Source organism: Myotis myotis, unplaced genomic scaffold (genome assembly GCF_014108235.1).
Source record: "Myotis myotis isolate mMyoMyo1 unplaced genomic scaffold, mMyoMyo1.p scaffold_m19_p_11, whole genome shotgun sequence".
In the NCBI taxonomy this organism is placed as follows: Eukaryota; Metazoa; Chordata; class Mammalia; order Chiroptera; family Vespertilionidae; genus Myotis; species Myotis myotis.
In genome coordinates this window covers 78301043-78324856 of record NW_023416315.1, presented here as the reverse complement: position 1 = coordinate 78324856, position 23814 = coordinate 78301043, and the positions used below count along the sequence as shown (strand labels likewise).

The window sequence follows — 23814 nt, the reverse complement described above, 5'->3', positions numbered from 1 at the left end:
GGGAGCTTGTATACTTGTATTTATAGCCAATGGACACAGGCAGTGTGGTAGTGAAGACGTGGGTGGGGAGAGTTGGTGGGTAGGGGCTTGAAGGAGGGGAGAAAAGGGGGGAAATGGAAGACATCTGTAATACTATCGAAACTAAAAAATATATTACAATAAATAAATAAAACTGCTTAAGTATAATCAAAAGGGAGACATAATGTAATAAGTGCACTTTGGGCCTTTGAAAGTTGACAGTATTCAGTTTTCTGTGTCTTTAAAACTCTTCTGAAGCCACAGGCTTCCTGTGGAAGAAAGTTTTAGTTGCTGCTCAGCTGCATGTTCCTTTCTTGCCAAGTTACCTGCATGTTTAGTCCTGCACTGTGGGTCCTGCCTGGCCTGAGTTTGAGCCTGGCAAGTAGCAGGCAGAACAGGACTGAAATCTGTCCTGTTGGCACCTCACAAGGAGAAGCCAAGGGAGACATGGGCTGAATACCTTGTCTCAGGTCAAAGGACTTAGATGATGAGCTGGCCTGGTCCTCAATCCAAAGGTGTTCATGTTTCTGCAGGAACCCCCTCCCCTCTCCCCAGCCCCCGCAAAGCCTTCAGAATATCTCCCCTGGGTCTTATGAGATTAATTGTTTTGTGTGTAGAAGTCACACTCTTATGACTGATACCAGATGCATGAGTGTGTCTGTGTGTAGTTAGTGGGCATAATTGGTGTCATTGTTGAAAGAACAAAATTAAAGACATGGGATCTCAGGAGCTTTACAACTTACTTATTGTTGTTATTTTATTACATTCAGTAGCAATCATAGTATTTTAAAGGAGAAAAGGAGTTTCCAGGAACATAAATCTGCTTTAGATATTTTCAAACAGGAGAAATTTTATGTTTACAGCTTTCAAAAGGTGTTGGTATTATATATCAAAACAAACAGTAACTTAAAATAATTTGGTTCATTAATAAATTGAGTGATGTTAAGATTTAACGCTTCACAGAATCTTAAATATTTACTGGTGTCAGGCACTGCATTTTACAGAGGAGACCCTGTGATTACCACTGTATCCCAGTGATAAATAATTCCTGATCCATCACTGCCATCTAGGAGTCTTGCATTCCACACCAATGGTCTTTCTGGGAATTATCATGAATTTTCTGAGGATAATGGACAATAAGCTGCAGAACAAATTGCACATACTACAGAATAAGCAGTAAAAAAAATTGCATATTCTGAGCAATACGCAAAATATCAGAATTAGCAATCTGACAAACAACCAAATGCAAATGAGAATACACAGTAGTATTTTGATTAGGGCTCTTTTTAGGCAATTCTCCTTGGCCATGGTTGTGCGACATCTCTGAATTTCCATGTACTTTATAAGACTCCCTGTGAAATCCTTTAATCTTTCCTCTGACTGCTCAGGTCCACAGTCTGACCCTGTCACTAGGCTGTAAAGCTCATTGGTATAGTGGTCACCTCTTTTCTCCATCATCAGGCCCTCAATCAAGTCCATTAGCTCCTTCACTTGGTCATCCCGATCACTCCCTTTTGCTCGGTTATTAAAGCCACATGCTCGCCCCCCACACGCTGCCACCAGCTTGCCTAGGGCTTTATTTTCTGAGTCATAGATGTAATCCCTCAAGGAGCCTCCATCGAGGTCTTCCTTGTGGGTGAAGAGGACAATTGTGTGTTTCATGGCATCCTCTCCAAAGATCTCCTTGACCCTCTGTGCCGCCTGCTGGTCCTGGGTGGTGAATCGGCCCAGCTGCGTCACCAGGAGTAGCACATGGGGTCCTGGGGCCGACAGCAGGTAGCACCTCTGCACCTCTGTGTACAGATCAGAGTGGCCCTTCTCAGAAAATATATCTGGTGTGTCAATGATGACCATCTCTCTCTCACCCCAGCTTCCTCGACTTTCACTGCAGGTCTTAGTGAAGGCCTGGGCGCACAGCTGGGACACAAAGGCTTGCTTCCCCAGGATGCTGTTCCCTGTGGCACTTTTACCGGTTCCTGTTTTGCCCACCAGGATGACTCTCAGCTCTGATCCTCTGCTGGGTTGGTTCTTTATATAGGGTCCTGTTGAGAGCAAGTTTACTGTGTCATTATTGTACTGATCATGCCAATGGAATATTTTTAATGATCAGATGTTAGTCTCACATAATGGGAAAAGATACTCTCACAATATATTGCATTTGTGAAATAGAAGCTAACTAACTATCAAATAAAATAAATTAATCATGGGGCTTTTTGTTTTCATTTTTATAAATTTAATTTTTTTTTTCTATTGCCATTTATCCCCTCTATGGGTTTCTCTAGGACTATAGCATATTGCCATGTTGGATCCTAGGCAAATATACTTGAAGAGGGAGATACAAGATGGATTTAGAAACACATTTCGTCAAGCAAGTCTTGCCTGCATCGCTCTGTTCTGGCCCCTCTGAAAGACTAACTTTCTGAGGATCAGAGAAGTGGTGCCAAACTGTGGGTTCCACCTCTAGGTGGGTTAAGTACCCTGACTTGGTTCCAAAGCCAGAGAGAGCTCCTCTGCTCTCCGCTGGGCAGAGGTGTGGTCATGACCACCATTGAAATGGCTGGACCAGGGAAATATGGGGATGAGCAGTGTAAAACGATTCTCTAATGCAGGAGTGGGGAACCTTTTCTCGGCCCAGGGCCATTTGGATATTTATAGCATCATCATCATCAGGCCATACAAAATTATCAACTTAAATTAGCCTGCTAAATTTGGTCAAACATTTAATTAACTCACCCCGAATGCCTTGGCAGGGCCAGACCAAATGATTTCGAGGGCCTTATATGGCCCACCCCTGCTCTAATGAATAAACAGCTCATAGCTTATATTCTGCTTAGAGAGGACAGCATGATATTTACAGAATGTAGGCACAGACTATGGCAGAACAGGCACACACACCGGAAGTCTCTTACCCGAGTAGCTGCATTGATTTTGGTCCATTGTGGCTCCTGAGGGACAGAGAGACAGGAGACCAATAAAACAGCAACAACAACCTTATTACTTTTAGTTCTGAATCATGAAAGACCCTTATATTCCTAGAGCAGGTTCTACAGCCATGCCTCATTTGTTTACATGAAGCTGACAAGGTGAATGGAAAGAGAGAAATCAGGTCATTTGCCTAAAGTCACCCAGAGAGCATCTTGTTTGAATCTGGCAGCACATCCAAAGCGATAAGGCGCAGAAAACGCAGGCTACACATTAACGCCCAAACTCTTCCCAGTGCCCACAATTTATCGGCTTTGTGCTAAGGAACCCTTCTTTGCCAGTAACATGTAAACTAAGTTACATGAAGTTTACAGTTCCTGAACTGGCTTCCCTTTAACCAAAGGCAGTCACTCTAAACCATTTCCCTTAAAATAGGATGAATTCGTTGTTAAAATGTCTTTTTTCAGGCACAGCCTGGGAACTGCAGAACTTTTCCTGAATGTGGGCTTTCCTGACTGACTGATAAAAAACACAGATGGCTCCCCGTTCAAAACTGTGCATCGGCAGTTCAGCTCTAAGAGAAAAAGAAAACAAAACAAAAGCCCGCTTCTGTCTTCTTCTCTGTCATCTCCGCTGAGCTTCCCCACTGCAGAACAGCCCCACCTGAGTCTGTCTGAAATTCTCACGCCACAGAAGCAGAATGAAGAGTTCAAAAGGGAAATGTAAGCAGGAGTTATTTGCTATCATGTGGCCCAACTGTCATTTCTTGTCAATAGAGAAAACAATTTTAACTGGACAGGGACCCCAGGGAAGTTGGTCCATTCGATTCCTTGCCGCTGGGGCTGTGTCCTCACACTCACAAGCTTCCTAAATGCTAAGGCGCCCTGAGAAAGAATTCAACCTCATTCACACCTGGTAGCAGTGACTGTTGTAAAGGCAGCCATATGGGGGAGGAGAGAGAGCATGCGTCAGGGGACACCTCTGTGAGGGGACAGTATAGAGGGAGACGGGGACAGAAGGGGAAGCCTGAGAAAAGCTGTGTTGTTAGAGTCAGATGGAGAGTAACAGACATTAACCACCCCAGCACTGTGAACTCAACTCACTGGCGGCGTCCCTGGCACCCCTGCTTTTCTTTCCCCTCCAGCTCTGTCATTTCAGGGAACACATCTCTTGGGGACAAAGGTGTAGGTAGTGTCTACGATAATAATGTGCAGTGTCTGCATTCAGGACGATCAATTCACAGAGTTAAAGCTGAAATTCTTCAGGTGCTCTCTTTCCTTGTTTATGTGACAATCATCACAGCAGGGGAGACAGACTATGACACTTAGATTGCCTTTGAATTCCCAGACTAGTAGTGAGGCATGCTGCTCTCTGTCCCCAGCCATCCATGAGGAATAATCAGGGGCGCTGGCCTCACTATCGGGGGGCTGGGGCACGCAGGGGAGCCGTGGACATGGGTGAACACCACTTCCGTTACACACTGTTATCACCTTGTTTTGAATCTGTCCTTGCTTCTTCACTGGGCAGCCTCTTAAGTGTGCTTAAAGTACAATACAAAACGGCCAACTCCTGCTTAATGTCAGTATTCTATTCCTAAAAATACAACTGTCTGTGTCAAAGTACTAACAGGGAGCTATTTCCTACCTTTAATATGTAAAGCGAAAATAATGCAATATACATTGAACCCAAAGCTCATCAATTTCTTACAGCATATATAAAATTCATGAAGCACCCATTCAATTTTGCTTTCAATACAAGAAATTTAAAACAATGCTTTTCTGAACACCAAAAAGTACTTTTGGTTTATAAAAAAAATACTGTTCAAATGGCTAGTATCAAAAATTCATGTTGCTACAGCATGGAGACTACAGTTAAATACTGTGGTGTGTACTTGAAATTTGCTAAGACAGCAGGTCTTAAGGGTTCTCACACATACAAATAAGATAATTATGTGTGTGAGTTGATGGGAGTGTCAATTAACCTGATGGTGATAATCACAAAATACATGTACATCAAATCATTGCATTGTGCACTCTAAATATATATAATTTTGTTCTCCAATTATACCTCAATAGAGCTGGAGGGAAAATAAAAAGACAGCAAGTGAGACTGGGGAGCAACCAAAACATTGTTGGTGATAGTGTAAAATATTAGACCATTTTGGGACAATGTCTGGTAGTTTCTATGTCCTTTATTAGAGTACTAGAGGCCTGATGCACAAAATCTGTGCAAGAGTAGGCTTTCCCTCCCCCAGCTGCTGGCACCGGTTTCCCTCTGGTACCCGGGACTCAGGCTTCACTCCGGCCAATGGCAGGCACCCGGGACCAGGCCGCCCCTCGCAGCCCCAGCTTGGTCTGGAAGGACATCTGGTTTAATTAGCATATTATGCTTTTATTATTATAGATTAGGTCTTTCCCCATGTAGAGTGCACACATTTCTTGCCAAGTTTATTCCTGAGAATCTCACTTTTTGTGTTGCCATTCCAAATCAGAATTTTTCCTTGAAAAAAAGAATTTTCTAAAGAGTTTTTATTTTGTATGAAGGAATAAAAATATTTTAATATATTAATTTTAAAACCATCCAGTTTACTTATTTTAGCATTTCTAAAAAATACTGTTTTATTTCCTTTTGATTATCTTGGAATTTTTAGGTTGATCATAGACTTGGGTTGCAAATAATGATACTTGATTCCCCTATTTCCAAATATATACCTCTTATTGCTTTTTCTTGTTTAATTACATTAGTTGTTACCTTTTATTTATTTATTTTTAAATATGTTTTCATTTGTTTTAGAGAGAGGGAGAGAGAGGACAGGGAGAGAGAGAAATATCAATGGGCTGCCTCTTGCAAGCCCCACCTGGACTGGAGCTGGAATCCCAGCGACCTCTTGGTACACAGGATGACGGTCAACCAACGGAGCCACCCAGGCCGGGCTGGTTGTTATCTTATAAAAAGTGAGCTAATGTGCGTTTATTTTCCCAAAGTACTAACAAGGAGCTATTTCCTAACTTTAATAAGTAAAACAAAAATAATGCAATATACATCAAACTCAAAGCTCAGCAATTTCTTACAGCATATATAAAATTCATAAAGCACCCATTCAATTTTGCTTTCAATACAAGAAATTTAAAACAATGCTTTTCCGAATACCAAAAAATACTTTTGGTTTATAAAAAAATCCTGTTTACATGCCCTAAAATTTAGGGCATTAAAAAATCTTATCATTAACAGTGATGCTGGTTATGGGCATTTAATTCATTTATTTTCAAGTCCGGGTAGTACACTTTGTAGCCTGTGATTCCGACTGTTTCCCCCACTATCCACCCACTGTGGTCCCCAGCGCCACCATCATTGTCCTGTTTCAGCGATGGGGGAGCCCAGAAGTAGGGTAACTTGTGTGAGATCACCCGGCAGTGAGCGGCTGTGGCTGGGCCACGGCCTCTAAGGCTCCTCGGTGTCCCCTTACCTGGCAGGCGCTGCCAGTGGGGCTCTGTCGCCCCAGGAAGGTGCTCTGTGGCCTCAGGAAGAAGCAGGTGGGCGCGCGGGAAGCCAGGCAGACACTGTTACACAGGAGCCCTCTGCAGATCCAGCATTTCAGGACACGTGGCTTTCCAGCAGCAAGGAGAAAGGGGTTGCTGAGCTCCCCGTGGCCCCCTTAGACGGGGGACAGGCCCTCTGGATGGGCAGGAAAACTGCTGTAAACAGGACCTGGAGACCAGCGAGCAGACCTTGCTGTGTCCCCCCTTAATGGGATGCTTCCTGTCAGAGCCCGCCAGCTGCCAGGCACCTCCCATTTCCTTTTTATGATGTGTTAAATAAGCAATATGTGGAGGAAGAGGCTATGCAGGCAGTGATGGACCCTCCTCCCCCATCAGAAACAACCCCTTGACACAGGAGTTCCCAACATTCTCCTCAGCACCCATCCCAGGAACACCTGCCTAGCCCTACCCCACACAGCCCTTCTCCAGGCTCTGCTTCTAGAATGTTCTTGCTCACTAGGGGCACACAGGCATTGCTGGTCCACAGAGGGCCTGGAGACCAACTCTAAGGACATGAAAACTTTGATGGGCTCCCCAGCCGCAGGTGCTGGCTGCCCCCTCTCTGCCATTGGACAGAGCAGCCCGTGGGGCTCATAAGGACTGGAGTGTTATGTACGGGCAACCGGGAGCAGGGCTGTCCTTCCTCTATTTGTCAACTGACCACACATTTAAGGCTGGAGCAGTGAACACAGAACATTACCTTGCAAAGCGAGATGGAGAACACAATGTGGGCTTAGGTTCCCACATTCTGTTGGTCAATTCCAATAGTTTTATTTGGAATATTTGCAAATCAAGGAAGCTCTTCTTATAGGTGCTGTTTTTTTTAAATTTAATTGTTTTTCTATTGCTTAAAGTATTAGAAAGAGTATTACATATGTGTCCTTTTTTTCCCCGCCCTTGACAATCCCTTGGCCTCCCCTACCCCCCAGTGTCTTATGTCCATTGGTTATGCTTATATGCATGCATACAAGTCCTTCGGTTGATCTCTTATCCCCCTCCCTCCTGCCCCACAACCCTCCCCGGCCTTCCTGCTGCAGTTTGACAATCTGTTTGAGGCAGCTCTGCCTCTGTATCTATTATTGTTCATAAGTTTATAATAGTCTTTATTATCCATGAATGAGTGAGATCATGTGGTATTTTTCCTTCATTGACTGGCTTATTTCACTTAGCATACTGATTATTAAACAAGAAATTGATTTAGAGCACCAAGGATTTACATAAGTGAGGTCAGAGGGCCTAACCTTGAACTCAGGGGGGTAAAGTCCTTTAAAGCACAGCCTGAAAGAACACTGTACTAGCTGGAATGGTGGATTGCAGCTATTTTATAAGAAGAAGATGCTGGTGCTAGAAAGTTCAGACAATGGTCAGAAGTCCGTAACTAGGAACCTTGTATATAGAGGCATACTGGAAAGTCAATGTCATAATTCATTTTCCACACATTTGCTTATCCCATCTTACATGCCAGGCACTGTATTATCTACTGGGGACAGAGATGAAAAGGTCAGAATCAAAGGAAAAACTATTGAACCTCTCTAAGAATATATGCTTCAAATTGTTGAGAGCACGTTTTGAAAATCAGATTGGGGATGTCATATTGTTAGTAGTGAAAATGGCACTAGGTGTTACACCTCAGTTCAGCAACATCGGTACTGGCTTAGAAAAGAATTCAAACCCAAGACTGAAATTATAAGAAAAAGTTTATTTAGGGACATATAAGTAGAAGTGAAGTGAGCCGTAGAAGAAATGGGCTCAGAATACAAGTTACATAGACAAAAGAAGCATCCTTGGAGAGGCAAAAAAAGGACCTTAGAGACTATAGATGCACCCTGAGAGAGGAAAGAAGGGAATGGGAATAGGCAGGGTGTGCTCCGTGGAGAGAGCCATGCTGGGTCCTCCTTCCTGAGGGCTTTTATCAGGGGCTTCAGGGGAGGATCTTAATAGAATCTTCATCAGCTTTCCAGGCATATCTCCTCAGGGTCCTGGTCTCAACTGGTTGTTGGTGCCTAGCAGAGGGTCATTAGTCAATGCAGCTGGTCCTAATGTCAGCCATAGCTCACTTGTCTGGTTTTTCGGCTTTGCTGGGCCTGTAGCTGAAACACAGCTTAGGCTTAGGTGTCAACTCCAGGGGTTAGTGCTTAAGGGAGTGGTCATGCAAGGGCTTGTGGTTTTTCTAGGCACCCAGGGCTCTCTGCCTTGGGGACTTTTTGCACCATGCCCATCATTCCTACTTTGCTCATCCCTATCCAACTACCTACTACATTTCCCCTCAAGGAATCTTGGCTCTGAATTCTTTCAGGGAATAGGGGTGCCGGGTCCCTCATGTAGCTGCTTCTTGCTGAGGAGGAATGACATTTCCTTCAAAGCCAAGAGATCCTTGCTCTCTGTCAGAGGGAGGTGAGGCCTGGGAACAGAAGGAGGTTGCAATGTTATCTAGTGTCAGCAAGGGGTGGGATTCCCGGAGTACAAGTAGGGCTCATAACCTGGTGGAGACAAATTATGTTATAAATCTTAATATTATTGGGCAAAAGCCAGAATGACAAGAATTATGACTAATGGTCCAATGAAAGAGAGCATTGCAGCAAGTATCCATTACTAAGATTAAGTATGCCTTGGGCCTTATCTTAGAAATTGTAAAGCTCAGGAAAAAATTTAGTAAGACAACTAACTGAACTAGAGTCTAATCTTCTATATAAAAAGGCAGCTACCATCTTACGTAATAATAGACAAACATGTAAATTGACCATACTTCCACTACACTAACAAGCCAATCAGGAGAGTATGCAAATTAACCCAACAAGGATGACAGTTAATTTGCATACATAGGCTCCAAGCAGCAGAGCGAAGCCTGGCAACGACGCAGGAGTTCTGCCCCAACCCACTGGTGGAGGGCCTCTGGGCCTGCTTGGTCAGCGCTGCCTCTGGGATGGAGGAGCAGAGACACAAGCCTTTAGGAGGCGCAGTACCCAGCAGCCCCAAGCCCCACAGCCGTGGAGGCACTGGAGCCGCTGGTGTCAGAGTAACAGAGACACAGCCCACAGGGGGGCCAGCACCCAGCCGCCCCAAGCCCTGCCTGGGTGCTGGGGTTGGAGGAGCAGAGACACAGCCTGCAGGGGGGGCAGCACCCAGAAACCCCAAGCCCCACAGCTGTGGCAGGGCTGGAGCCACTGGGGTCAGAGGAGCAGAGACAGAACCTGCAGGGGGGGGGCAGGCACCCAGCAGCCCCTAACCCTGAGGCCACAGAGGCACTGGGGCCACTGGGGCCAGAGAAGCAGAGACACAAACCAGCAGGAAACCTGTGGAAAGGGAGATAAACTGTCATAACTTTATCTCCCTTTCCACAAGATGAGAAAACTGACCCTGATTTATTTAGTGATATGGCCCACAGCTTTCTACAAGCACAGGGTATGTTATGACCACTCCAAGGAAGGTCTGGTCAGAATACTGTCTCCAGGGAATAACACTACTGTGGCAAATCATCTAAAAGAGGAAACAAGCTTTTGTTGGGTTTATTCTGAAGGTCAGAGAACGGGCCACCCCAACATATGCTGTGTTGTTATACTGATGATCTTGAGCTGTAGATGCTTGAAAAACAGCAAATGCAAGGAGAGGTTTTCACTGAAGTTTCCTGTTCTGCCTAAAATAGGACTCCTCCCCCCCCCCAAAAGGTTCCCTTGATGGGAAAAGTGCCATCAGCCAGTGAAGACTGACTCCTGTCACAGGACAGGAGACTAGAAGTTGACATCACACCCAAACTTTGTTACAAACTATTTCCCCACCCCCATTCATCTTTCCTAAAAATCATGTAATCTCCTCTAAGAGGCCTACATATCCTGTCCCCTTTCCCTAGGAAGAAGGTATTTAAATATGGATTCTAAACCACCTTGGGGAGTTATTCATTTTTCCCTGGGATCTCCCACATATACATGAGGTACACATGTTAATGAACTTTAGTTTTTCTCTTGGTAATCTGTCTTTCATTACAAGGGCCCCCGCTAAGAACTCAGAAGGGTAGAGGAAAACTATTTTTCCTCATCCATAATTCTATCTCGGGAAATCAAGTCCTGGGCTGAACAGTGAGGGTGGCTCAAGTGCCAAGCAGTCCCAGCTGAGGGGAGGGAAGCTTCTAGGGGGAAATCAATGATACTGGCATCAAAGTAGAACAGAGGGCACACGCATGGTTGCTGGTGGGAGTTTAAAGTGGTTCAACATTTTTGGAGGATGATTTGGCAAAATCGATAGACATGTTCAAGGTATATCCAAGAGTCTTCTTCTAGGAATCTCATCTGCTGAGATAAAGCACGAGTGCCTAAGCCCTGGTCAGAACCCAGGATGCTACTGCGGGCTCCCCTTCCATGATAGGAAAACCTGCTAACAACCTGCATTTTTAGGCAAGGTGGCATCTATACTAATAAAAAGGTAATATGCTAATTAGACTGAACATCTTCCAGATGTCCTTCTGGACAAAGCCATGGTGGCAGGACTGAGGCAGAGGCGGTTAGAGGCGATCAGGCAGGCAGGGGAGAGCATTTAGGAGGATCAGGATGGCAGGGGAGAGCAGTTGGGGGATCAGACCAGCAGGCAGGTGAGAGATTAGGTGCCAGCAGCCCCGAGGGGTCCTGGATTGGAGAGGGTGCAGGCCAGGCTGAAGGACCCTCTGCTCCTGTGCACAAATTTCATGCACCAGGCCTCTAGTAGGCCATAACGACCTAACAACCGGTCCCTATGACGCCCACTGTGGCCAGCTAACCACCTGATCAGGGGATGGGGCCAGCAGCCAACCTCCCCCCTGAAGGCCTGTCCCTGATTGGACTCTCCCACCCTGATCAAGAGCCAGGCCTGATGGCCAAACACCCCCTCCTTTCCCCCTCCATCAGCCCACCCCACCATGGTAGGCCTGCAGCTCCTACCCTGGCCAGCCCACTTCTGATCACACACCTCCACCCCAACAGGGAGTGAAAATTCATTCGGGCAACCCCAACCTCCTGCAGCCCCTCCCCCTGGTCGGCCATGCCCCCAATGAGCCCCGACCACCCTGATCAGCCTGCAGCCCCACCCCCTAGCCAGCCCCACCCCTGATCGACACCCTACCTCAATAGGGGGCAGTGCTGGCTGGCCAATATCCTGCAGCCCTCCAGGCCCCACTCCAGATGGGCCCTCCCACCCCAATCAAGGGCAGGGCCGGTTGGCCAACAACCTGTGGCCCCTCCCCCAGGCTGCTGGCCCCCAATAGGCACCCCCCCCACCAACCCCATTGGGGCTGGGGTTGGCCATGGGGAAGGAGTTGTGAGTGGTGGGCCGGCCCTACCCCCAGTTGGCTCCCCCAACCCTAATGGGGAGCAGGGCCCACCAGTCAATCAACTGTGGGCCCCTTCCCCCAACTGAGTCGGCCCTGATCAGGAACCCTGATTGTCCCCTGATCTAGGCTGGCCGGCCAGGCAACCTCCTGCCATCTCCTCCTCCCGACAGGCCCAGCTCTGATCAGCCCTGACTGGGGCCAGGCTGGCTGGACCCCACCTGTGCACAAATTCGTGGACTGGGCCTCTAGTGTATGCCATAAAAACACAATTTCTCTCCCTAAAGTCACTCTCATTTCAAATCAAAAGAGCCAAATTAAGACTAATCTATTTACTGCATTAAGTCTAGTTTCAATTTGGCCTGATTATTTGCATGAATACAACAAGAATAGCAATTAACCATATAGGCTCTTTTAAATCTGCTTTGCTGGAATCTCATAAGAAATCTCCAGATTAAGCTTTAATTAGCGTCTCAGGGCAAAGAAGCCAAGCCACAGTTGCCATCAGGCTTTTCCTGCAATACCTATAGATTTGGGTGAATTCCTCAAGTTCTCAAGCTTCCCAAAATGTTTTGAGGCTCTTTCTTTGTCATCTCCCAGGAGAGCAACCTTAAGTCCTTAGCTGAAAAAAACTGCCATGAACCATGTAAATAAGCAAGGCTCCAGGCTGTTTATAAAAGGGGCTTTTATCGGCTTCCCAAATCAACCTTAATTCGTTAAAACTTTCTGGTAACATCCAGAGTCGAGGCGTGTTTCTCTCAACCATGAAGTCCAGTCAAAGTCTTGGTTAATAAACCCAGCTTCTAACTGTGTACTCTTATAAAGAGTACAGATTCCTAGATACTACGCGGGGCTCCCCAAAGTGATCCTGCCTATTTTTACTTTCATAAACATTGTGTTTCTAATTGGCTATTGTTTGTATGTTAGTTAACTTTTATGGTTTTTATTTAATGTTGTACCCATCACATTTGTAATTAGAAAACTTAGAAGTTAATTCTCTTGATTTCATAGGTGATGAGATGATAATTTTAGATACATCTTTATGTTTCATATGCATGCAATTTCATTTTATTGCATACAGTCATACATCACTTATCAACTGGGATCCATTTTGAGAAATGCATCCTTAGGTTATTTCCTCATTATGCAAACGTCATAACATGCACTTATACAAACCCAAATGGTCATCCTACCACACCCCTAGGCTATATGGTATAGCCTATTGTTTCTATACTATAAGCCTGTACAGCAGGATTCTGTACTGAATACTGTAGGCAATTATAACACAATGGCAACTACCTGTGTATCTAAACATAGGAAAGGTACAGTATATGTGTGGTACACTGTTCTTTCATATGCAGTGCAGTGAGTTTTTTTACACCAGAATCACCAGAAACATGTGAGTAATGAGTGCACTACAATGTTACAACAGCTATGACATCACAACAGCTATAATGTCACAACAGCTACGATGTCATTACATGATAAAACTTTTTCACCTCCAGTGTAATCCTGTGGGACCACCATTGTATGTGCTCTCTCTCATTGAGTGAAATGTAGTTATGTGACACATAATTGTATTTCCTTCAGAAAAAAACACAAACATTTAAAATAGTGTTAATGGTGAACATTTCAAACCTCCAAACTTCATTAAACCTTCAAAATCTTTATCAGAATATTTTTATGATAGAATACACTCCCTGAGGAACATTTTGGTTCCATCTTTTCACAGCTGTTCCAGAACAAAAAGATGAGATGAAGCATTCAAATAACTGAAGGGGGTCCTTCAAGGCCAGAGCATAGAGGAGAAAAAAGACTCTGTAATGAAATGAGGAGAAAAATCCAGGAAGTAATCATATTTGGTCATGTCACCTAAAAGGGGTAAGGGGAAGGGAAAGAGCAAAAAACAACAAACTGGTGATCACAGCCCCAGGACACAGACCCACTAAGAGGGTGTGATTTAACTCTAAGACCACACTACCCCTCCCTCACACCTGACCACCACATTGACAGGCTCTGGGATGGCAACAGTAAACTGAAGCTGCAGGAACTATGAGGGGCAGACTCTATTTAAGGAGTCCTTTAAGAATTACAAATTGGCAGTTACAAAGCAGTCACAGGGATGAAAAGCACAGCATAGCAAATATAGTCAATAACATAATAACTATGTATGATGCCAGGTGGGTACTGGATCACATCGTAAGGTATACAGGTGTTTAACCACTATGCTGTACACCTGAAACTAATATAATATTGAATGTCAACTGTAACTGAAAAAAAATGTAATAAAGTTTTCAAAGCTTTACAAAAGGGGGTCCTTAGGGAACCCCACAGACAATAGGTGAGACAAAATTCTACAGGCCTATTGACTTTAGTTCCTTATATCTGTTGAATCACATCCAGCTTTCAACATTACAAGGCCTAGTAATAGGCAGGAAAAATACACAGTCTGAAGACACAAAGCAAATATTAGAGCCACTCAGATATGACACAGATTTTGGAAATTTCAGACACAGAATGTGTGTGTGTGTTTGTGTACACACACATATATGAAGAGATTTCTTTATTATAAAGGATATTTATGTATTATAAAAAATTGGCTCACATGATTTATTATAAGAATTTGGCCCATTTGATTATGGAGTTAATAGTCGCAAGTTCCAGTCAGCACACCAGAGACCCAGGAGAGCCAGTGGTGCAGTTCCCACCTTCTGAAGACATTCTGTTCAAGACTCAGTTCAAGTCCAAGCCTTTTCCTGAGAGAAAATATTTAAAGGAAGGATGAGTTAAGGGAAGCAAAGAGACAATGAATTTCTGTCACAATAGTGAAGGCATAGGATAGCTGCAGGAATTGGGCTGTTCTCAAAGAAGGGAGATTAGTTAAAAAAAAAAAATCATTCTTCCAGCACAGCAATTTTTAACTGATGTTCCACAAGAATTTTTAAAACATTTAACAGCTGACTATTTAGTCAGGGGCCCTAACTGCATTCCCTTAGACCAGGGGTGGGCAATCTTTTTGTGAGTGCGTGCCAAAACCAGCAAAATCTCTGACTCAAAATTCTTCTGCGTGCCAACCCTAATTTTTTGAGAACATGTTACACTTACTTGATATCTCTTAAGGTGTACGTATGTGAAGAACCTTGAAGAAATAATAAAATTCATTCGAGCGACAAAAACACAGTATACGATGATGAAAAATACATTTATTTTTTAATGTATACATACATGTACACTGATAGTCCGACAGAAAACTTTATGACTCCATCTGATACTACCAGTGGGGCTTTTGCTGCTGCATCATTCATGACAGAGGTTTTACATCAGGTTTATATTTCGTGACCTTCAGAGATATGCACGAGCTACTACTTTCATCCGTCAGGCAACTCCTATTACGAGACTTAACAAAATTCATCACTGAGAACAAAGATTCACAATTGTAAATGGAAGATTATAAGAGAGGGTTTTGCGTGCCAGCAAAAGTTACTGGCATGCCATGTGCGGCATGCGTGCCAGGGGTTGCCCACCCCTGCCTTAGACAGTCAAATTAAAAAATGAAGCCCTAACTTGTTTGGCTCAGTGGATAGAGCGTCGACCTGCAGACTGAAGGGTCCCAGGTTCGACTCCGGTCAAGGGCATGTATGTACCTTGGTTGCAGGCACATCCCCAATAGGGGGTGTGCAGAAGGCAGCTGATCAATGTTTCTAAGTCTCTATCCCTCTCCCTTCCTCTCTGTACAAAATCAACAAAATATACTTTTTTAAAAATGAAAGCAGTTGACACAATAGCCATCTTGTGTGAATGAATCAAAATGACACCTATTTCTTTTTGTCAGTTTGGCAAAACATATATTTTTTGTAATTAGTTTGTGTGTACAATGAGATGAAAAACATTGAAAATTGTTGCCCTGGCATAAAATTTTCTGAAGGGTCTGCTGCCTTTCGTTAAGCCTCTAATTCTGGTTGTGCTGGTCAGGATAAAAATAATAACAGTCTCGTGCTCTTGTTCTTCCTGTTTCTCTCACTAAGGCTGCAAAGTGCACACAGCATAGGCTCTGACTCACGAAGGCCTGGCCCCGGTGCTCCCTCCCACTTCCTGCTTCTCCACCCACAGCAGACAGCCGCTTTGCCTAGAGCAGTTCTTAGCTGAGTTTTCGGACACATTTTGTTGAAAAACACAATGTGGTCTTTCTGTTCCAATGCCTGCAGTGCTTTATGGGACCTCCGCCTGTCAAGGCTCCTAGATGCCTACAATGTGTCGACCCCAAAAGAAAAAGCCAAGAACTCACAGGAGGTAAGTCTCTGAGTATATCTGTGTGTGTGTGTATTTGTGTTTGTGTGTTATAGTTGTATATATTTTGTGTATGTATGTTTGTGTGTGTGTGCTGTATTTGTGAGTATATGTGTGTGAGTTGTGTGTATTGTGTTTTTGTATGTGTTATGCTTGTGCGTATTTTTATATTTGTGAGTATAATATGTGGGCGCTGTGTTTGAGTGTATACAGGGTGGTGCAAAAGTAGGTTTACAGTTGTTCATATGGAAAATAATACAATAATTAATAAGTAATACAAGAATAAACTGTTTAGAGTACTCATAACCATAAATCTTTTGGCCCACCCTCTTTGTGTGGCTTGTGTGTGTTGTGTTTTTGTGAGTATTGTGTTTGTGTGTATGCATGTGTGTTGGGTAAATGTGTATTTGTGTGTTTGTATGTTTGTGAGTGTATGTGTATTTGAGTGTATTATTGAGTGGTATATGTTGTGTTTTTGTGTGTGTTATGTTTGTGTGCATGTATGTGTTTTGCGTATATGTATGTTTGTATATTTGTGAGTGTATGTGTTGTGTTTGAGTGTATATGTGTGGATGGTGTGTCATGTTGCTATGTGTATGTTTGTGTGTATGCATGTTTGTTGTGTATATTTGTGTTTCTATGTCTGTGGGTGTATGTGTACTGTGTTTAAGTGTATGTGTGAGTGGTGTATGTCATGTTTCTGTATGTGTTATGTTTGTGAATGTATGTGTGTGTTGTGGCTGTGGTTGTATTGTGTGAGTGATGTGCGTGTGTTGTGAATGTGTGTGTCTGTGGTATATTAGAAAGACTGTGACTAAAAAGTCAGGAGAACTTTGTGCGCCTTGTGCCCTTCGTAAACTCCCTGCTTATATGGGGAAGATGCTTCCGTGAGTTTCACTTTCTCCGTGCAGTGTAGCTTCTCCGTGTTCCATGTCAGAGACAAAACCACCGAGTGCAGCAAAGGTATGAGGCGCTGTTCAGGGCTGGATCTAGGGACCTGCAAGTCAGGTGTCCCCACACCCTGGACCCTTCCTTCATCTGGAGAAGGTCCCTGACTGTGAACGTCTTCAGGTGTCCTGTGTGTCCCAGCACAGAGTCCTGGGGCCTCGCACTTTCCTTCCCAAACCCACACACAAGGATGGACTCCTGGAACAGGGAACAATGTTAGTCCCTGAGGTGAGGCAGTGCGGGTGGCAGCAGGGTGCACTTCCCTCTCGCCTGAAAGATGACGGGAGTTTCTGGTGGGTGACAAGGCCATCTTTGCAAAGGCTAGGACTTGCACTAGAAAATGTCATAAAATGTGCTAGAATGTTAAAGGGACGACAGGACACCTAGTTCAGGCCCAGCATTCACACTTAGGGGACACTGAGGCTCAGGCAGTGTGACCTTGGAGGGGGGCCCTGAGGTCTCCTGGCTCTAGCAGGACTGTCCCGGAGCCATGAAGTTCCTGTGCCGAGGCTATTGGCCTCCTCAGCACAGCACCCGGCCACCCATGTCTCAGCCCTCTGCCATCCTCACTGCCAGGCCTTCCTCAGGGATCATCCTGGCACCAGGACCTCACTGCACCCCCAGCCAGCCCCTCACCAAAGTGTTTTGCTCCCACCTTCTGGAACATTCTGGCCACACATCCTTCCACTGCTCCTGGGACACAGTGTCAGACCTGCTTCTGTGTCTCTGCTCCTTTCTCCTTCTCACATGACAGCTCCAGGACCTTCTGTCCATCCAAACGCCATCTGTTCCTCAGGCTGCAGGCCATCTTACCTTTTCCATGAAATTGCTTAAACTCACAATGCAGACTACAAAGGAGGGAGAGAGAGAGAGAGAGAGAGAGAGAGAGAGAGAGAGAGAGAGAGAGAGAGAGAGAGAAACAGGGCCCCTAAAGGAGATAGTGTCTCAGACCTTCCTCTCCTCACTCAAGCCATACCCCTCTCCCAAAACCAATGTAAAAAACTTCCTTCTGACAAGAGACAGTCAGGTGCCCCCTGAACTAGTTGAAAAATCAGACATACTATTTTCTCTAGGTGGAGGAAGAAGAATTTGAGGTGATTGACCTGGACATTCCCTCAGGAGCAGTGGCCCAGCATCCTAAACAAGACGTGTCTGGAGGTAAAATGACTTCCTAGTGTACCTGAACCTGAGGCAGGTGTGGATGGGGATGTGATGTGCAGGGTGCCCTTGGAGAGGCAGCAGAGTGCAGCCCAGTCAGAGCTGCACCAGCAGATGGCCCTTGGATGGGGCCTTGCTTAAACTCACCTAATAAGAGAGAAAGGCCTCCAACAGGCACAGTGAGAGAAAGGTGCGGAAAAGAGGAGAAAGAGAAGAGAGAGAGAGAGAGAGAGAGAGAGAGAGAGAGAGAGAGAGAGAGAGAGACACTATGAACTAATTCTGTACTCAGAAATTACCCAGGGATACCTGTACTCACCTTGGTGGGGGCTTGCAATCCAACAAACCCTATGTTGGTGCTTGATGGTTCAAATGTGGGAGCACTGAGGGTCAGAAAGGCTGCAAATCACCATGTGAGTGAGTGGCTGCCTTAGAACTGGTCTGGCCCTTCTCAAGGGGATCTCCCCCAAAAGCTCTTGCATTGGGGTCAGGTACTTAACAGTCATGGGCTCAACTTCATCATTATCCCAGGGAGACAGAGTTTAGGAGTTTTCAAAATCTATCCATTTTCCTGGCCAGGATAATTTATTTATAATTCATCATGTATTTGAACACAAATGATTTTTATACTATATGGACTTCAATGGCCTAAGCCAGTGGTCGGCAAACCGCAGCTCCTGAGCCACATGTGGCTCTTTGGCCCCTTGAGTGTGGCTCTTCCACAAAATACCACATGTGGGCGCGCACGTACAATGAGATTGAAACTTTGTGGCCCATGCGCAGAAGTTGGCTTTTGGCCTGGGTGAGTCTACTTTGAAGAAGTGGCTTTCGAATAAATGGGGGGTATAGTTTGGTCACGGGCGACAGGAGAAGCAGCACAGGGGAGGTGCGCGTGACTCATACACAAGTTGAGGATGGGAGAGTTGGAAGGATTCAACCTCAGCGAATGTACCTCAATCAGATTGAGGACATTTTCAGCAAAGGCCAGTTTAGGAGTACCCTAATTAAGTTAATAACAATGTACCTACCTATATAGTTTAAGTTTAAAAAATTTGGCTCTCAAAAGAAATTTTAATCGTTGTACTGTTGATATATGGCTCTGTTGACTAATGAGTTTGCCGACCACTGGCCTAAGCCATTGGAAGCAAGCCATATTAATAAACATGCCGACACATGATTTTCCCTTTCTCATGGCAATCAAAGTTAAATATTACTTTTAAAATCCTCTCTAGCATTTGAGTAATGTACTTGGCGTGCACTGGCTCCAGGCTTGCCCAGAGGGGAGTCAGTACTGTCATCACCCAGCTTCAGATTGGCTTGGAGGGCAGGGATGAACATTCCACCTGCCTTGCTTCCTTGAAACTCCCACCAACTCACTCAGATTCCTTTCACAGCCAACTGGGGGAAGCTGGAGGGACCCAAAGTCAACAATCAGAATTGGTTGATGTGTCCACCAGCCAAGGATGCTAATCCTGTCTCTATGAGGTAAAGTTAGGGCTCTGTCATTGAGACACATCAATGTCTTCAATGTGGAACAGACTTGGAAACCAGAGCTGCCATTTGGGACCTTTTTCTGTGCTCTGGGTCTGTGACCTCAAAGGCCAGGAGATGGAATTCTCTTTCTGTCCTTCAGCCCCAGTCATTTCTAAAATTTTAACATTAGATTTTTAAATATTAGTTGGCATATTCAAGTCTTCTCTTGACCAATAGTTCCTGTATTCATCTGGGTGGGACTATTTGGCCCAAATTTCAAGGATATAGACAAAGAATGTGACCTCAGTGTGCCTCTGTGCTGTTGAGCCCGGAATCTGGTTGAAAGATCCCATATTCCCCATATTTCTTGTTGGAACAGCTGAAGGAGGTGATGTGGTCAGTCACTTCAGGGACAAGACATAGACACCGACCCACACACTTCTATCTTCATCACCCAGGGATACCTAGGAAAGCTCAGGGTCTCATATTCATGAAGGGCTGGTTTCCACCTGGGTGAGAACAGGTGACCCTGAGAAGTTTCAAAACCTGTAGATAAAATGTGGTATTCTACCATATGATCCAGCATTTCCACTTCTGGGTATATGCCCCAAAGAAGTCAAAGCAGGGACTTAAATAGTCATGTGTACACTAATGTTCAAATCAGCATTATTCACAATAGTGGATAGTGGGAACAACTCATGTCCATATATAAGAGTAAACAAAATGTGGCCCATCCATATAATGGAATATTTTTCAGCCTTGAAAAAGAAGGAAATTCTGACACATGCTACAGTATGGATGAACCTTGAAAACACTATGTCAAGTGAAATAAACCAGACACAAAAGGTCAAATTTGCAGGAACTTATTCTAGGTCCCTAGAATAGTAAAATTCATTGAGACAGAAAGTAGAGTGGTGGTTAGCAGGTGTTTGGGGAAGGGAGACATGAGAAGTTATTGTTTCATTGCTACAGAGTTTCTGTTTGGGGTGATTTTAACATTAAATTTTTAAATATTAGTTTGCATCTCCAAGTCTTGAGATGCGTGAGTGATGATTGCACAAAAATGTGAAGGTATTCAATGTCACTGAGTTGTACACCTAAAAATAGTGAAAACAGTAATTTTAGTTTATGTATATTTTACCACAATAAAACAATTAAAAAGAATGGAATGTGATCCCAGAGCAGGTTTTAGGTACAGATGTTAATGTGTCCTTCCTCAGAGGACAGTCTGCCCTGAGGTCATGAAGCAGACCCAGGAGTGAGGCTCTAACCCCAATCCCTCTGCTTTCTCTTGATGCTTCTAGATCTGAGGGAGAAGGAACAGACCCCAAAGAGGCTGAGGCTCATCCTGGTGGGGAAAACCGGAAGTGGGAAAAGTGCAACAGGAAACAGCATCCTTGGCAAGGAAGTGTTCCAGTCCAAGCTCAGTGCTACACCAGTGACCAAGACCTTCCAGAGAGGGAGCCGGGACTGGGCCGGGAAGGAACTTGAGGTGATTGACACCCCCGATATTTTGTCCCCTGGAGTTCCACAGGAATTGGCAGGTAGGGGCTCCTCGGAAGCCATCGCCTTCTCCTCCCCAGGGCCACACGCGGTGCTCCTGGTGACAGAGCTGGGCAGGTTCACAAAGGAAGACCAGTTGGTGGTCAGGCGCCTCCAGGAGGTCTTTGGAGTGGGAGTCCTGGCCTACACCATCCTGGTGTTCACCCGAAAGGAAGACCTGGATGGTGACTCTCTGGATGGGTATGTGAAAGAGACTGACAACCGGGAGCTTGCCAACCTGGCCAAGATTTGTTCCATGCGCCACTGTGGCTTCAACAACAGGGCAGAGGGGGCAGAGCAGGAGGCCCAGTTGAAGGAGCTCATGGAAAAAATAGACATGGTCCTGTGGGAAAATGAAGGCCATCATTACAGCAACAAGGCTTATCAGTTCTCCCAGCAAAACCTTCATCTCACAGAAGTGCAGGAAGGCCATATAATCCAGGGGCAAGACTCTGAGGAAGGGCCCAGCGGGGAGTCCTTGGTGGAGGAATTGTGCCGAATCCAGAAGGCATCTGAGGAAACTCACAAATGTCTCCTGAAGAGGGCACCTATCTGAGCATATGCTGGACTCCACTGAGGGACAGCTGTTTCTTATGAGCTCCTTTCAGCCCTGTGTCCAGTTTCCAGCCAGTCACTTGTCCTCTCCATCCCATAGGTCACTGACCATGCCAGTCTCCAGGTGGTAAGAGAGGGTGGGTTCCTGAGTTCTCAGCTACCATCCAGGTCCTTCATTGCATCTTTCAGTGCACGTGGACCCTCCCTCCTCTCTACTCCCTGCCCCCAGCATGCTTTCTCATATGGAGCCTCACATTGCATTGGCATTGCATTTCTTGAAGTTCTTATCTTTACCCTGATAGAATGAAAGTTCCTGAGGGTATATCATTCTCATTCTTCCATGTAACCCCCACAACATCCTGGTCTTTAGAGTCACTCCTTAAATGATGATAGTCAATCAGTGTGGGAAGTTGGTCAGGTGACTTCACACCTCCTGGACTATGTCCTTGCCTACAAAGAGGCAGGCATAGTGACTTTTAAAGTTACCTACTGTGTGTGGTAGGGCCACAACATTGTAATGGTTCTGAGACATGAGAAGAAGGACAGCTGCTTGGCTCGAGGGGGAAAGCAGGTAGAAAGAGAGAATCAGGTAGAAAGAGAGAATCAGAAAGGAGGAGCTCTTATACTCACCTCTGAAAGAGGCCATTGGATCACAATAAAGGAGCCTGTGGGAACTGGTAGGAATGATGAGCAAAGTGGGGCCGGTTATCCAAGGAGCCAGACCTGGTCAGGCAGCTGGTCCTTATACCTGGCTAAGGACATGGAGGCCTCAAGATGTACCAAGGGGCTTGGGCAGAGGAAGAACACTTCCCTAAAGCTGACATAGATTAGGGATGTTCTAATTAGGGTCCCCTCTCATACATCTGCCTTCAGATTGTGGAAAACAAAGATGATTTTCAGCCTTATCTGCAACTCCTTCCCTTCTCCTTGACAGTTGAGAGAAGGATGCATGAAGTCAGTGTATGGGTGTGTAGTGGGGTTCCCAGTAAGGTATGTGTGGGTGTTGAATGGAGGGAGGCAGAGAAGAAAGGGAACCTGCAAAGGTAGCAGGTGAGTGACGTGAACATTATAGGGAGTAGCCTGCCTGGTGATGGGAGGCGTCTATCTCATATGGGTCTTTGTGGAGGGCTGCAGACAGGGGCCTTGGGAAGTGAGGTGGACAAGCACCAGATGACAGCAGATGTTGATCCCGCCCTGGCCTCTGAAAAGACGGTGCCATGTAATGCTACAAAGAGCCCAGCACATCTCAGATGAACCTCAACTTCTCTGGAGTCTGACCAAATGATAGAAACAGGATAGAAGGGAACAGGGAAATACCTCACTACAGACCCCTCTTTACCTTTGTGAAGCAATGTGGCAGAGGGTCTCCAGCTCCCTTCTTCAGGGTGGGGTGGAAAGTGGAGGTGGGGGTGACAGTGCTGGGAGACACTCAGAAATCAGAGATGCAGCCTCAGGTCTGTCTAGATGCTTACCTGATGGTCAGAGATCCTCTCCTATCAGAGGCTTTCTCAGGACCCTCGTCTCCCAACCTGGAGGCCATAGCATCCCCTCACCCAGATACAGGAGACACCTAAGAAAGCCAGAGCATTTGTTGTACTGAAAATTTCAGGAAAGTATCTCAAGGCAGAACGGAGACTTCTTTTGGTTCACACCTAAGACAGCTTTCATATGTGATCCGTTGATTACATCAGCACTCCACTTCCCATGGACCAAAACACCACTGTTACCACTATTAAGTCTTTATACTCCCCAAGACCCATGGCAGGAATTTCAGTTCTGTTCCTGTCTTCTATTTTCCCTTCTTATGAATAAAATATAGATTTGATTACAGTGTCTTTGCTTTCCTCATTTATGTATTTCCTTTGTTATTCCCATGGAATTTATTCTTCTACGTGAGAATTTAAATCAATTGTTTAAGTTTCAGAAAAGAATCTCAATGGCATTCCGGCTGGAATTGTGTCACACCTCTGTATTATGTTTGGGGTACATAGTAAATACTTCAAGGACACATGAACCAAGGTCATCTTGTTTCTTTTTTTTTTAAATATATTTTATTGATTTTTTACAGAGAGGAAGGGAGAG

The 23814-nt window shown here is 45.1% G+C and overlaps 2 protein-coding genes across 3 annotated transcripts; one reads left to right on the top strand and one right to left on the bottom strand.

Annotated features, from left to right (window-relative positions):
* Positions 1-605: 605 nt before the first annotated feature.
* On the bottom strand, positions 606-6707 carry GIMAP2 (GTPase, IMAP family member 2). The gene is made up of 3 exons (XM_036328958.1): positions 6407-6707; positions 2928-2963; positions 606-2060 (listed from the first exon to the last, which is right to left on the bottom strand). Exons 2-3 carry the CDS (start codon positions 2953-2955, stop codon positions 1075-1077), a joined length of 1014 nt encoding a protein of 337 aa, XP_036184851.1. The 5' UTR covers positions 2956-2963; positions 6407-6707; the 3' UTR covers positions 606-1074.
* Positions 6708-15829: 9122 nt separating this feature from the next.
* LOC118666511 (GTPase IMAP family member 6-like) lies at positions 15830-23562 on the top strand. 2 transcript variants are annotated; one of them, XM_036328956.1, is made up of 4 exons: positions 15831-16062; positions 18081-18165; positions 20940-21127; positions 21219-21355. In XM_036328956.1, the coding sequence occupies exons 1-4, from the start codon at positions 15949-15951 to the stop codon at positions 21240-21242; spliced, it is 411 nt and encodes a 136-aa protein (XP_036184849.1). In that variant the 5' UTR covers positions 15831-15948; the 3' UTR covers positions 21243-21355. The 2 variants fall into 2 exon arrangements, with proteins under 2 accessions (XP_036184848.1, XP_036184849.1); XM_036328955.1 differs by having other exon boundaries at positions 15830-16062; positions 20940-23562.
* The last annotated feature ends 252 nt before the right edge of the window (positions 23563-23814 follow it).

Excerpts from the sequence above, each read along its gene's own strand:
- GIMAP2 (XM_036328958.1), bottom strand. The coding sequence starts at position 2,955 with ATGGACCAAAATCAATGCAGCTACTCGG. Across the intron at positions 2,061-2,927 it reads AAATCAATGCAGCTACTCGG|GACCCTATATAAAGAACCAA; the intron begins GTAAGAGACTTC and ends TGCTCTCAACAG.
- LOC118666511 (XM_036328955.1), top strand. The coding sequence starts at position 15,949 with ATGTGGTCTTTCTGTTCCAATGCCTGCAGTGCTTTATGGGACCTCCGC. Across the intron at positions 16,063-18,080 it reads AAGCCAAGAACTCACAGGAG|GTGGAGGAAGAAGAATTTGA; the intron begins GTAAGTCTCTGA and ends TATTTTCTCTAG. Across the intron at positions 18,166-20,939 it reads TAAACAAGACGTGTCTGGAG|ATCTGAGGGAGAAGGAACAG; the intron begins GTAAAATGACTT and ends TGATGCTTCTAG.